This window comes from Hypanus sabinus, unplaced genomic scaffold, assembly GCF_030144855.1.
Source record: "Hypanus sabinus isolate sHypSab1 unplaced genomic scaffold, sHypSab1.hap1 scaffold_1098, whole genome shotgun sequence".
NCBI classification, from domain to species: domain Eukaryota; kingdom Metazoa; phylum Chordata; class Chondrichthyes; order Myliobatiformes; family Dasyatidae; genus Hypanus; species Hypanus sabinus.
The window spans coordinates 100,148-114,084 of record NW_026779155.1 but is presented as its reverse complement, the minus strand read 5'-3'; the positions used below and the strand labels follow the sequence as shown (position 1 = coordinate 114,084).

General features: G+C 45.1%; 2 protein-coding genes across 2 annotated transcripts in view; one reads left to right on the top strand and one right to left on the bottom strand.

Annotated features, from left to right (window-relative positions):
• Positions 1-3,749, top strand: part of LOC132386339 (zinc finger protein 229-like) — a 32,163-nt gene extending 28,414 nt beyond the window's left edge. Inside the window, exon 4 of the transcript XR_009509492.1 lies at positions 3,371-3,749. The gene's annotated coding sequence lies outside the window, so the exon portion shown is untranslated. The remainder of the gene's footprint in view (positions 1-3,370) is intronic.
• On the bottom strand, positions 220-13,277 carry LOC132386340 (gastrula zinc finger protein XlCGF26.1-like). Its single transcript, XM_059958598.1, has 2 exons — positions 12,806-13,277; positions 220-2,114 (listed from the first exon to the last, which is right to left on the bottom strand). Exon 2 carries the CDS (start codon positions 1,790-1,792, stop codon positions 572-574), a length of 1,221 nt encoding a protein of 406 aa, XP_059814581.1. The 5' UTR covers positions 1,793-2,114; positions 12,806-13,277; the 3' UTR covers positions 220-571.
• Between the last annotated feature and the right edge of the window lie 660 nt (positions 13,278-13,937).

The window sequence follows — 13,937 nt, the reverse complement described above, 5'->3', positions numbered from 1 at the left end:
GTATGAAAGTTCAGTTGAACTACAGAATAGGCGATGATAGAGAGTGAGTTATGATCCAGGGTAAATGGCGAGAGAAGTCAAATATGTAGAATTGCACAGGTTCCACGGTGGTAAAACGAGAGAACAGTTGCTGGAGATTTTATCCGTCATTGTTCCAAATCCACATACAAATTATCATCGAAAGTGACTTGTCACAAGGGGTATTGTCTTCCACCACAGCCAGGCAAGGGTTAACACATAAGTGGTCTCCACAGGATGCGCCAAATCCGATCCACTCTTAAGGATCAAACGAGATGACAACCACACATTCGATGTACGGTGAATCGACAATTAACCCGTCCTTGTGGGCATAGGAAAGTTCCAAACAGTGACCCTTGGCCACTAGTTCCCTGGTTTCGATCCTTCCATTTTTCCTCCTTTGTCTCTGTCTGTCTCTGAGTGTCTGTGTCCTCGGTTAAAACTAAACAAGCTGCGAGCAATGAAAACAAGCAGCAAGTCAGACTGAGTTGGCATCCTAATCCCTGTCTCTCTCTCTTAAAATGACAGTCCACATCAAACAAAACCCAGGGATTCATAACAACGGCCAGTCCCCACTGTGAACTGACTGGTGTGCCAGTAGTTGTGATGACCGAGTGAATCCTATCCCACAGACTGAGCAGGTGAATGGCCTCTCCCCAGTGTGAACTCGCTGGTGTCTCTGCAGGGTGGATGACCGAGTGAATCCCTTCCCACATACTGTGCAGGAGAACGGCCTCTCCCCAGTGTGAACTCGCTGGTGACTCAGTAGGGTGGATGACCGAGTGAATCCCTTCCCACATTCTGAGCAGATGAATGGCTTCTCCCCAGTGTGAACTCGCCGATGATTCTGTAGGTGGGATGACCGAGTGAATCCCTTCCCACAGACTGAGCAGGTGAACGGCTTCTCCCCAGTATGAACTGACTGGTGTGCCAGTAGTTGGGATGACCGAGTGAAACTCTTCCCACAGACTGAGCAGGTGAATGGCCTCTCCCCAGTGTGAACTCGCTGATGACTCTGTAGGCTGGATAAATGAGTGAATCCCTTCCCACAGACTGAGCAGGTGAACGGCTTCTCCCCAGTGTGAACTCGCTGATGACTCTGTAGGATGGATGAGTGAGTGAATCTTTTCCCACATTCTGAGCAGGTGAACAGCCACTCCTCAGTGTGAAGTCGCTGATGATTCTGTAGTTGGGATGACTGAGTGAATCCCTTCCCACAGACTGAGCAGGTGAACGGCTTCTCTCTAGTGTGAACTCGCTGATGACTCTGTAGGTGGGATGACTGAGTGAATCCCTTCCCACAGACTGAGCAGGTGAATGGCCACTCCCCATTATGAACTGACTGATGTGCCAGTAGTTGGGATGACTGAGTGAATCCTATCCCACATTCTGAACAGGTGAACGGCTTCTCCCCAGTGTGAACTCGCTGATGATTCTGTAGGTTGGATGACTGAGTGAATCCCTTCCCACAGACTGAGCAGGTGAATGGCTTCTCCCCAGTGTGAACTCGCTGATGACTCTGTAGTTGGGATGACTGAGTGAATCCCTTCCCACAGACTGTGCAAATGAACGGCTTCTCCCCAGTGTGAACTCGCTGATGACTCTGTAGGTGGGATGACTGAGTGAATCCCTTCCCACAGACTGAGCAGGTGAATGGCTTCTCCCCAGTGTGAACTCGCTGGTGTCTCTGTAGGTTGGATGACGCAGTGAATCCCTTCCCACAGACTGTGCAGGTGAATGCCTGCCCCCTGGTGTGAACACGTTGGTGTGCCATTAGGTCAGATGACCGAGAGAATCCCTTCCCCGAAATTCAGCAGATGACCAGCTCTGCCCAGTGTCATCTGAGTGGTGTGTCCACAGGTGGGATGCCCGACAGAATCCTTTCTCACACACAGAACAGATGAATGGCCTTGCCCAGTGTGAACTTGCTGATGTACCTTCAGTTGAAATGACCAAGTGAATCCCTCCCCACAGTCTGAGCAGGAAGGATGGTTGATTGAATCCCTTGCTCCACTTCTTAAATATCTGGACAGAGACAAAAAAACTGTTGTGCCGTGTTTCAGATTCCTGGAGACATATTCCTTCCCGTTTTTAACCTGTAAAAGATTTACAAAATCCATCAATGAGTGTAGGACAACATTTCAGATGAGATTACTTGAGTTGCTAAGATTTGATTTGGTATCACACTGTTACGGTGAGGTTAAACCCAAGTTGGAAGATAAATCATCTCCTGACTGGGCAGAGTGCTGGCATCTGGAATGACCATCAATTCCCATATGTGTTTCAAGTTCCAACTCCTTAAAGTGCAGGGTTACAAGCTGCAGCTGGATGCACTTCTTGTAAGTGAGGGCATCAGGGACACTACAGGTTTCCCCATCTTCCCTCCAATACCCCCTCTAATTTGTAATAACCAGTGTGTACATAAATCTTGCACTGTGCATTTTTTTTACCCAGTGACAAGATGTGCACAGTGAATTTTATATAGAGAGGTATTCATTTTCACAGCTAGAAAATCACAGTCAATAGGAACTTTGATCTCTTCTGGGTTCAATCCAGTTCATCTACACTCTCACACAACCTATGTAGCAGGCCTGTAATGGGTAATGAAGGATTTTCTCACCAAAGTTTTTGCATGTTGTCCCTATATTGTTTGCTTGCTAAGTTATGCTTTAACAAGTCAGATTTCCAAATATCATTCCACTTCTTCCCACTTGCAAATTCTCCAGCAACTTTTGCGACACCAGAATACACACAAATATTACCAGTTTCTATATTCTACATAAATATTTCCCCTGAACCCTCCCCCCCCCCCCAATGACTGACAGTGGTGAACTCAGTTTCTATCCTCCCTTGAAGCCTCCCCCAATTCTCCAGCAACGTTTGCATTGCCACAATACACACATCAGACAGAGACTGACAGTGGTGAACTCAGTGATGGCAATGCCAATGAATACGAAGGGAAGGGCAGTAGTCTTTCTGTCTCACTGGAGTCTGGCACATTTGTGATGTGAAAGCTACTTGCTGCCCAGGGCAAAGGTGCTTGATATCATTCAGTACCCAGAGAGAATGGGACAAAACATGCTCTCACCGGTAGAAAAGTCCAGAACAAGAGGAGGTAGAACAAGCAACAGACACAAAATGCTGGAGGAACTCATCAGGCCAGGCAGCATCTACGGAAAAGAGTACCAATGCTGAATGCCTCCAGCATTTTGTGTGTGTTGCTTGGATTTCCAGCATCTTCAGATTTTCTCTTATTAGTGATTGGAGGTAAAACAAAGGTGATTTTCTCAACTGGTGATGTAAAAGATTTTGTTCCCTTTCTCTGAGTTCCTAATCCTTGCCTTTATTATAGCTGGAGCTCAGCTCTGTCTGAAAGATCCATCGGTTCCCATTCACTCAGCAGCCGGAAGCTCCCCGGGGCCCATGTACGGATCGTGGTGCTGAGAGACAGGGACAAGAGCAGGACTGTCCCGGGATTGTTGGCCATGGTGTCCAGATTTCACAGGAATTGTCGCGAAGTCGGTGTTTAAGATAAAAACACGGAGAATCGCTATTACCTGCACCCGACATTTTTAAAGCCTTCTGTGTACTGCGCGCATGCGTGATACTCAGGGACGTCCTCAGCCTGACACCTGCGCATTTCATCAGCGCTTTAGCACTGGCAAAATTCTTAATGCATGGCCCTATGGGTAATCACGATGCCATTAACCATTTCTGCAAGCACCGGTTCAATGTCCATACCTCATTTTTTTTATAGTGTGTATAGAAAAATTCTACAGCTGTTTTAACGTAGAAAGCAGCTCCCATAAACAATATACTCAATATCAACGTGTATCTCACGCCAAAGTAAAATGCAGATATAAAACACAGGAGATTCTGCAGTTGCTGGAAATACAGAGACACACACACACAAAACGCTGGAGGAGCTCTGCAATTCAGAGAGGAACTAAGCAGCAGAGTACACAGTCCAGGCATGCTGAAGGGGCTCAGCCTAAACATTGTCTTTTTATTCCTCTCCACATTTGCTGCCTGAAATTAACCACCTTTTTTTCCGGTCAACCAGTTTCCAAATGTTTCTGACCTTCCTTTTGTAGCCACATCCTGCTGGTCTGATTCCTCCTCCTCCTGGTAAATTCTAGACCCCATCGCTCTCTGGAGCCCCAAAGCCCTGACTCAGGCTGGCAACTTTTTTGTTTTTGACTCTGCACCATCGAAGATTCACTCGCTAGTCTGCTGTCAGACTTTAGAGGTGCATTGTGTTACGAGACCACAGGTTCGCTTACTGTGAGTGTCACTTTGTGCCTGAGTGAGGCGGGGCTGTGACGTTAGACACAAGGAGAGAGAGAGAGAGGGAGAGAGAGAGAACGTAAAAACCACAGTGAGCTCATCGTCTTATTCACCCTGTAGAAAATCATGCAAGTGTATAAGATGATGAGAGGCATTGGTCGTGTGGATAGCCAGCAGCTTCTTCCCCAGGGCTGAAACAGCTAACACGAGGGGGAATAGGTTTAAGCTGAAAAACTTAAAACTTGTTGTAGTTCATCCATGCAATTTTTAAATGCTTGCCATTGCCTTTGAATGTTGCGGAACCAACTAGAGAGCAGGCCATTCTACATTGTGCATTGAGCAAAAAGAAAGGGTTAGTTAGCAATCTTGTCGTGCGAGGCCCCTTGGGTAAGAGTGACCATTATATGGTGGAATTCTTCATTAAGATGGAGAGTGACATAGTTAATTCAGAAACAAAGGTTCTGAACTTAAAGAAAGGTAACTTTGAAGGTATGAGACGTGAATTAGCTAAGATAGACTGGCAAATGATACTTAAAGGGTTGACGGTGAATATGCAATGGCAAGCATTTAAAGCATGGATGAACTACAACAATTGTTCATCCCAGTTTGGCAAAAGAATAAGCCAGGGAAGGTAGTGCACCTGTGGCTGACAAGGGAAATTAGGGATAGTATCAAGTCCAAAGAAGAAACATATAAATTAGCAAAAAAATGTGCCACACCTGGGGACTGGGAGAAATTCAGACACCAGCAGAGGAGGACAAAAGGCTTAATTAGGAAAGGGAAAAAAGATTATGAGAGAAAGCTGGCAGGGAACATAAAAACTGACTGTAACAGATTTTACAGATATGTGAAAAGAAAAAGATTGGTCAAGACAAATGTAAGGACCTTTACAGTCAGAAACAGGTGAATTGATCATAGGGAACAAAGACATGGCACACCAGTTGAATAACTACCTTGGTTCTGTCTTCACTAAGGAGGACATAAATAACCCTCCAGAAATAGTAAGAGACCGAGGGTCTAGTGAGATGGAGGAACTGAGGGCAATACATGTTAGTAGGGAAGTGGTGTTAGGTAAATTGAAGGGATTAAAGGCAGATAAATCCCCAGGGCCAGATGTTCTGCATCCCAGAGTAGCCCAAGAAATAGTGGATGCATTAGTGATAATTTTTCAAAACTCCTTAGATTCTGGATTAATTCCTGAGGATTGGAGGGTGGCTAATGTAAGCCCACTTTTTTAAAAAAGGAGGGAGAGAAAAACCGGGGAATCATAGACCAATTATTCTGACGTTGGTGGTGGGAATAATGCTAGAGTCGGTTATCAAAGATGTGATAACAGCACATTTGGAAAGAGGTGAAATCATCGGACAAAGTCAGCATGGATTTGTGAAAGGAAATTCCGGTCTGACGAATCTTATAGAATTTTTTGAAGATGTAACTAGTAGAGTGGATAGGGGAGAGCCAGTAGATGTGGTATACTTAGATTTTCAAAAGGCTTTTGACAAGGTCCCACACAGGAGATTAGTGTGTAAACTTAACACACTCAGTATTGGGGGTATGGTATTGATGTGGATAGAGAATTGGTTGGCAGACAGGAAGCAAAGAGTAGGAGTAAACGGGAACTTTTCAGAATGGCAGGCAATGACTAGTGGGGTACCGCAAGGCTCAGTGCAGGGACCCCAGTTGTTTACAATGTATATTAATGATTTTAGATGAGGGAATTAAATGCAGCATCTCCAAGTTTGTGGATGACACGAAGCTGGGCGGCGGTGTTAGCTGTAAGGAGGGTGCTAAGAGGATGCAGGGTGACTTGGATAGGTTAGGTGAGTGGGCAAATTCATGGCAGATGCAATTTAATGAGGATAAATATGAGGTTATCCATTTTGGTTGCAAGAACAGGAAAACAGATTATTCTCTGAACGGTGGCCGATTAGGAAAAGGGGAGGTGCATCGAGACCTGGGTGTCATTGTACACCAGTCATTGAAGGGAGGGATGCAGGTACAGCAGGCGGTGAAAAAGGCGAAAGGTATGCTGGCATTCATTGCAAAGGGATTTGAGTACAGGAGCAGGGAGGTTCTACTGCAGTTGTACAAGGCCTTGGTGAGACCGCACCTAGAGTATTGTGTGCAGTTTTGGTCCCCTAATCAGAAGGTTCACCAGATTGATTCCTGGGATGACAGGACTTTCATATGAAGGAAGACTGGATCGACTAGGCTTATACTCACTGGAATTTAGAAGATTGATGGGGGATCTTATTGAAACATATAAAATTCTAAAGGGATTGGACAGGCTAGATGCAGGAAGATTGTTTCCGATGTTGGGGGAGTCCAGAATGAGGGGTCACAGTTTAAGGATAAAGGGGAAGACTTTTAGGTCCGAGATGAGGAAAAACGTCTTCACACAAAGAGTGGAGAATCTGTGGAATTCTCTGCCACAGGAAACAGTTGAGGCAAGTTCATTGGCTATATTTCAGAGGGAGTTAGATATGGCTCTTGTGGCTAAAGGGATCGGGGTTATGGAGAGAAAGCAGGTACAGGGTTCTGAGTTGGATGATCAGCCATGATCATACTGAATGGCGGTGCAGGCTCGAAGGGCCGAATGGCCTACTCCTGCACCTACTTTCTATGTTTCTATCCACCGTCAACCCTTTAAATATCATTTGCCAGTCTGTCTTAGCTACATCAAGTCTCATATCTTCAAAGTTGCCCGTCGTTAAGTTCAGAACATTTGGTTCTGAATTAACTATGTCACTCTCCATCTTAACGAAGAATTCCACCATATTATGGTCACTCTTACACAAGGAGCATCGCATGACAAGATTGCTAATTAACCCTTCCTCATTGCTCAATACCCAGTCTAGAATGACCTGCTCCCTAGTTGGTTCCTCGACATGTTGGTTCAGAAAACCATCCCGCGCACATTCTAAGAAATCCTCTTCCTCAGCACCCTTACCAATTTGGTTCACCCAATCTATATGTAGATTGAAGTCACCCGTTATAACTGCTGTTCCTTTTTTGCACGCATTTCTAATTTCCTGTTTAATGCCATCCCCAACTTCACTACTACAGTTAGGTGGCCTGTACACAAATCCCACCAGCGTTTTATGCCCCTTAGTGTTACGCAGCTCTACCCATATCGATTCCACATCCTCCAGGCTAATGTCCTTCCTTTCTATTGTGTTAATCTCTTCTCTAACCAGCAAGGCTACCCCACCTCCTTTTCTTTCCTGTCTATCCCTCCTGAATATTGAATATCCCTGGATGTTGAGCTCCTATCCTTGGTCACCCTGAAGCCATGTCTCTGTGATTCCAACCATATCATATTCATTAATAACGATCTGCACATTCAATTCATTCACCTTATTACAAATGCTCCTTGCATTGACACACAAAGCCTTCAGGCTTGTTTCTACCACACTCTTAGCCCTTATACAATTATGTTGAAAAGTGGCCCTTTTTGATTTTTGCCCTGGATTTGACTGCCTGCCATGTTTACTTTTCACCTTCCTACTTTTTGCTTCTACTGTCATTCTTCACCCCTCTGTCTCTTTGCACTTGTTCCCATCCCTCTGCCACATTAGTTTAAATCCTCCTGAACAGCAGTAGCAAACGCTCCCCCTCGGAATAGGAAGACGGACAGCCCTCAGTGATTCCAGTGTATGCTCCCTGGAAGCCTCAAGAAATGCTAATGATCATGAATCAGGCCCCAGATAGAAAAGAAAAAACAGCGCAGTTTGCTCAGTGTGTCCACGGTACCATACAAATGTTTAATGCGACTCCTCAAGATTTAACTGCTGCATGATTCTCTCAGCTGATGAGAGGCAAAATGGGAAGGCAGAATTGAGATACAGGAGTTACAGCTATCAGGAGTTACAGGTGAAAACCATAATGAGAATGAACAGACAGACCAGATCATTCAAGCCTTGGAAAGGGCTCTCCAGCAACCTGTAAACATCACTAAAGTACTTGAATGCAAACCTGAGCCTGGGGAATCGGGACCAGACTATTGGGAGTGACTTGTGGCCTGCTACTGCACCTTTGCAGGAGACCAAGCCTTTAATGATGGGAATCTTTCCCTCGAGTTCAATGCCCTACTGCTCCAATGCTTACCAACTAAGTTAGCCAACATGATTAAAACAAATAATATGGATTGGCCTGACAATGACCAAAATCGAATGCGATGAGCTTTGACATATCATTAGGACCCAACTTTCGAATCCCGATCAACCCTGAAGGGAACTAATATTAAAGGTGAATATGCTCAGCGGGAAGGACGCGAGCGGGCTATATCTGAGGAACAGAAATGGGAACAAAAACCTACCAAGTGACAGGTGGGGACAACAACCCGTTTAGAAATTGACAAGAAGATCCTTCCAACCATGACTGCCAACGCTCAGGAAGAGCCCAATGTAATATTGCAAGTTGCTGGAAATCCAGTTCCATTTATGATTGATATGGGGCAACCACAACACCCTCGATCAGGAAATAGTATCGGAAAAGGGATTCCAGCTATCAGACGCTACAATCACTCTGTCTGGGTTCGAAGGCACAGAACGTACCTATTCACGTACCCAGCCACTGCAGGTGGAATTCCAGGGGAGCCAGTGTGAGGTTTCATTTACAGTCACCACCAGACAGGGGTGTAATCTCGTAGGGAGAGAATTGCTCTGTCTGTTGGAAGTCGAGATTCTATACACGGACAAGGATATGATGCTGGAACTGCGAACAACTGATAGCTTCCTCTGACCACCCTGTGGTGGGCTCTTTATCTGGGCTCCAGTACATTTAAACCCCTTCTGCCAGTGGCCAGTTCTCATGTGACTCTGTGTTATGACCCTACCTGGTGCTCATCTGAGGAAACCCCTCGAGGGACAGAAGTTCCCAGTCACAGTGATTGGAGAGGTTAAAGGAAGAGACGGCATTGCATTTCTGGCCGAGGTTCCAGATTTCTTTTGGCGACAGACAGGATTGGTGGTTCCCCATACCACCTTCAGGGTTTGCCCTGGGTTCAAGCCAAAGAGCCTAGGGTTCCTTGTCTACACCCTGACGAAACAGGCCTCTAGCACCGAGGGAGACTGGCAAGACTTGGCCGTGAGCCAACTCCGATACCAGAAGGAGTCTGAGGTGAAGACGGGACATCTGGTAAGACATTCTTTTAATAGTGACTGAACCCAAGATGTTGTACTCCATCTCTGGGCAATTTCAGTCCATGAAGTCAGCCCTCCTTTCCGGATCACAGTGAAAGAAGGACAGACTCTCCCATCCATTCTGCAATACCCCCTCTAGCCCATCCGGATCACAGTGAAAGAAGGACAGACTCTCCCATCCATTCTGCAATACCCCCTCTAGCCCATCCGGATCACAGTGAAAGAAGGACAGACTCTCCCATCCATTCTGCAATACCCCCTCTAGCCCGTCCGGATCACTGTGAAAGAAGGACAGACTCTCCCATCCATTCTGCAATACCCCCTCTGGCCCATCCGGATCACTGTGAAAGAAGGACGGACTCTCCCATCCATTCTGCTATACCCCCTCTAGCCTGAGGCAACGTTTTATGAGGATGGAAACTCTTTTGTGGATTCAGCAGGATAACAATATTCTGACTATGCGACAGTGACGGACAGTGAAGTAACTGAACAGGCCTCTTTTGAAGCAGCTGTCTCCGCCCAGAAGGCTGAGCTGTTTGCTCTGACTCGTGCCTGTATCCCAGCAACAGACTAAAGTGGGAATGTTTACACAGACTCCCGTTATGCATTTGGAATTGTACATGACTAGGGGGCTCTCTGGGAACGTGGAGATTCCTGACTTCCTCTGGCCACCCCATTAGTAATGACAACTTACTCACCGCTCTGCAGCTACCTCGAGTTTTGTTCTTCTCAGGGGGATGCCTCTGAGGAGGAGTGAAAACTGTGGTCCCATATGGGGTGCCAGAAATTCCCCTGCCTAAGTTTTTGGATCACCTAGTGGGACAGGTTTGTGTTCCAACACAATTTTTACCAATACAATTTTTGACACACCTGGGAAAGGAGGGAATGGTTTGTAACCTGTACCCTGCACACCCGGTACAACTCCCTTGACAGGTGGATCTTTTTTGTGTCTACAAGTTGATTTTATTGAATTGCCTAGAGTACATTGCGATAGATACTGCTTAGTTATTATAGATGTGTTTAATAGATGGATTGAAGCTATTCCAACTACCATTAATACTGCTGTGACTGTTGTGAAGGTATTATTACGGGAAATAATTCCCAGGTACAAGCCAGAGATGCTGAGTTCAACAATGGCCCACACTTTATGGTGAAAGTAAATGAAGGAGTATGTAACAAACTAGCTATCAAGCAACAATTCCACTGTGTACACCACCCACGGGACACTGGCAAGAGTGGAAAGAGCCAATGGCACTCTGAAGAGTAAATTGGCCAGACTAACAGCGGAGACTGGACTCACTTGGTTGAAGGTCAGACTATTAGCCCGATTCAACATGAGGGTTACCCCACAGAGGAAAACAGGGTTGTCACCAGCTGAAATCATTTCTGGACGGCCCATGAGTACACCCTGGGAACAAAGTCTCAGGATTAAAGCCAACGTGTATAAGAATAAAGAACCTTGGTTCTCGATGGATATTGGAACTCTGATAAAGAAGAGAGAGATGTATGACATGTGTAAGATACAGGGAGCAAAGAAGGTCCTTGAGGGGTATAAAAAGTGCAAAAAAATACTTACGTAAGAAATCAGGAGGACTGAAAGAAGACATGAGGTAGCGTTGGCAGTCAAGGTGAAGGATAGTAAGAGCTTCCACAGGTATATTAATAGCAAAAGGATAGTTAAGGGATAAAATTGGTCATCTTGAAGATCAGAGTGGTTGGCTATGCATGGAACCAAAAGAAATTGGGGAGATGTTAAATGGTTTTTTTGTGTCTGAATTTACTAAGGAAACTGACATGGAGTCAGTGGAAATAAGGCAAACAAGTATTGAGGTCCTGGAACCTATACAGATAGAAGAGGAGGAGGTGCTTGCTACCTTGAGTCAGGTAGATAAATCTCCAGGACCTGACAGGGTATTCCCTCGGACCTTGAAGGAGACTAGTGTTGAAATTGCAGGGGCCCTGGCAGATATATTTAAATGTCGTTATCTACGGGTGAGGTGCCAGAGATTTGGAGAAATGCTCATGTTGTTCCGTTGTTTAAAGCAGGCTCTAAAAGTAATCCAGGAAATCATAGGCTTGAAAGTTTGATGTAGGTCATGGGTAAGTTATTGGAAGGAGTACGAAGAGATAGGATCAACAATTATTTAGATAGACAGGGACTTATTAGGGAGAGTCAACACGGCTTTGTGCATGGTAGGTCATGTTTAACAAATATATTAGAGATTTTCGAGGAGGTTACAAGGAAAGTGGATGAAGGCAAGGCAGTGGATGTTGTCTGTATGGACTTCAGTAAGGCCTTTGACAAGGTCCCGCATGGGAGGTTAGTTAGGAACATTCAGTCACTAGGTATACATGGTGAGGTAGTAAATTTGAATGGGAATTGAGAAAGGGAGAAGTCAGAGAGTGGTAGTGGAGGATTGCTACTCTTGAGTGGAGGCCTGTGACTAGTGGTGTGCCACAGGGATCAGTGCTGGGTCCATTGTTATTTGTCATCTATATCAATGATCTGGATAATTATTTGGTAAATTGGATCAGCAAATTTGTTGATGATACAAAGATTGGAGGTGTAGTGCACCGTGAGGAAGGTTTTCAAAGCTTGCAGAGGGATCTGGACCAGCTGGAAAAATGGCAGATGGAGTTTAATACAGACAAGTGTGAGGTATTGCACTTTGGAAGGTCAAACCAATGTAGAACATACAAGGTAAAAGGTAGGGCACTGAGGAGTGCACTAGAACAGAGGGATCTAGGAATACTGATCGAAAATTCCCTAAAAGTGGCATCACATGTAGATAGGGTATTAAAGAGATGGTACATTGGCCTTTATAAATCAAAGTACTGAGTAGAAGAGTTGGAATGTAATGGCGTGGTTGTATATTGCAATAGTGAGGGGGAATTTGGAGTATTGTGTGCAGTTTTGGTCACCGAATTACAGGAAGGATATTAATAAGGTTGAAAGAGTGCAGAGAAGGTTTACAAGGATGTTGCCAGGACTTGAGAAACTGAGTTACAGAGAAAGGTTGAATAGGGTAGGACTTTATTCTCTGGAGTGTAGGAGAATGAGGGGTGATTTGATAGAGGTGTATAAAATTATGATGGGTATAGATAGAGTGAATGCAAGCAGGCTTTTTCCACTGAGGCTAAGGGAGAAAAAAAACCAGAGGACATGGTTTAAGGGAGAAGGGCGAAAAGTTCAAAGGGAATATTGGAGGTGGGGGCTTCTTCACAACTGGGTCTGACTGGTACTGGCATAACTGGTTCTTCTGGGCACATTCTGTCTCACTCCCAACTATTTTGTACCTTCCTTTGTACAGGTATGTAATGTCTAAAGGACCAGTGTTTGAGTAAATGAGACTCACCAAACTTTCTCCTGACTGAATCACTGGAATCTCCGAGTCAGATGGGTTCTCTCCAGTCAGTGCTCTCAGTCCTCGGGCTGGTTCACTTGTTGCTGTTCCCTCATCTTCAGTCATGCGTTTTCTTCCAATAAATCTCTCACCGCAGGTTTAACTTTAACATGAAAGATAATGAAGCACGTTAACAATGAAAAGGAGGACCAAACATTTCTGCTTAATGTTACTAGGAACAAAACTCACTGAAATTTAAACATTGAAGGCAAATATAATGATCTCAGTGAACAATCTTTTATTGTCCCTCACATGTCACAGACGATACGGGATAAGAAGGAGCCATCATCCAGTCACGGTAAGACATAAGACACAGGAACAGAATCAGGTGATTCGATCCATCTGGTCTGCCCACCATTCAACCAGGGCTGATTTTTATTCCAACACCATATTCCTGCCTTCCTCCTGTAACCCTGAAGCTACTCAGCAATCATCAGTATATTAATCTTCACAAATATACCCAAATGGCAGCCTCAAACAAATTCTGCGGCAACAAATTCCAGATATCAGACATCTTTTGGCCAAAAAATTTTTCTCATCTCAGTTTTAAAGGGAAGCATCTTTATTCTGAGACTGTGCTGTCAGATCACAGACTCTCTGTCTAATGGAAACATCCTCTCCATGTCCACTGTATCCAGGCTTTTCAGCATTCGGTAGGTTCACTTAACCATACATCCCTCCACCACCCCCACCGTCCCTCTGAACTCCATCGAGCACAGGTCCAGAACCGTCAAATGCTCCTCATACATAAAGCCGATCATTCCTGAGATTATTCATGTGAACCTCATTAGCAACAACTGTACCGGACACATTTCCAGGAATAACAGACAAATCGGTTCCTGGATAATTTACAGGGAAAAGTTGTGCTTTCTTTACTGTTATACTATCACTCCATTTCCAGGTTAAAACAGGATCATTTCAGGAAATTTGTATTACAGATCCTAGGATACAGATCTTGTCTTGCCTATACTGGACCGACCGCCGTCGCTGGGCTATAAACGTGCAGGAGTAATGTGTGGCTCAGTGCCTTGCTCAGGGACACACCACGCTGCGTGGTGCTGAAGCTCGAACCATTCTTCCCCTT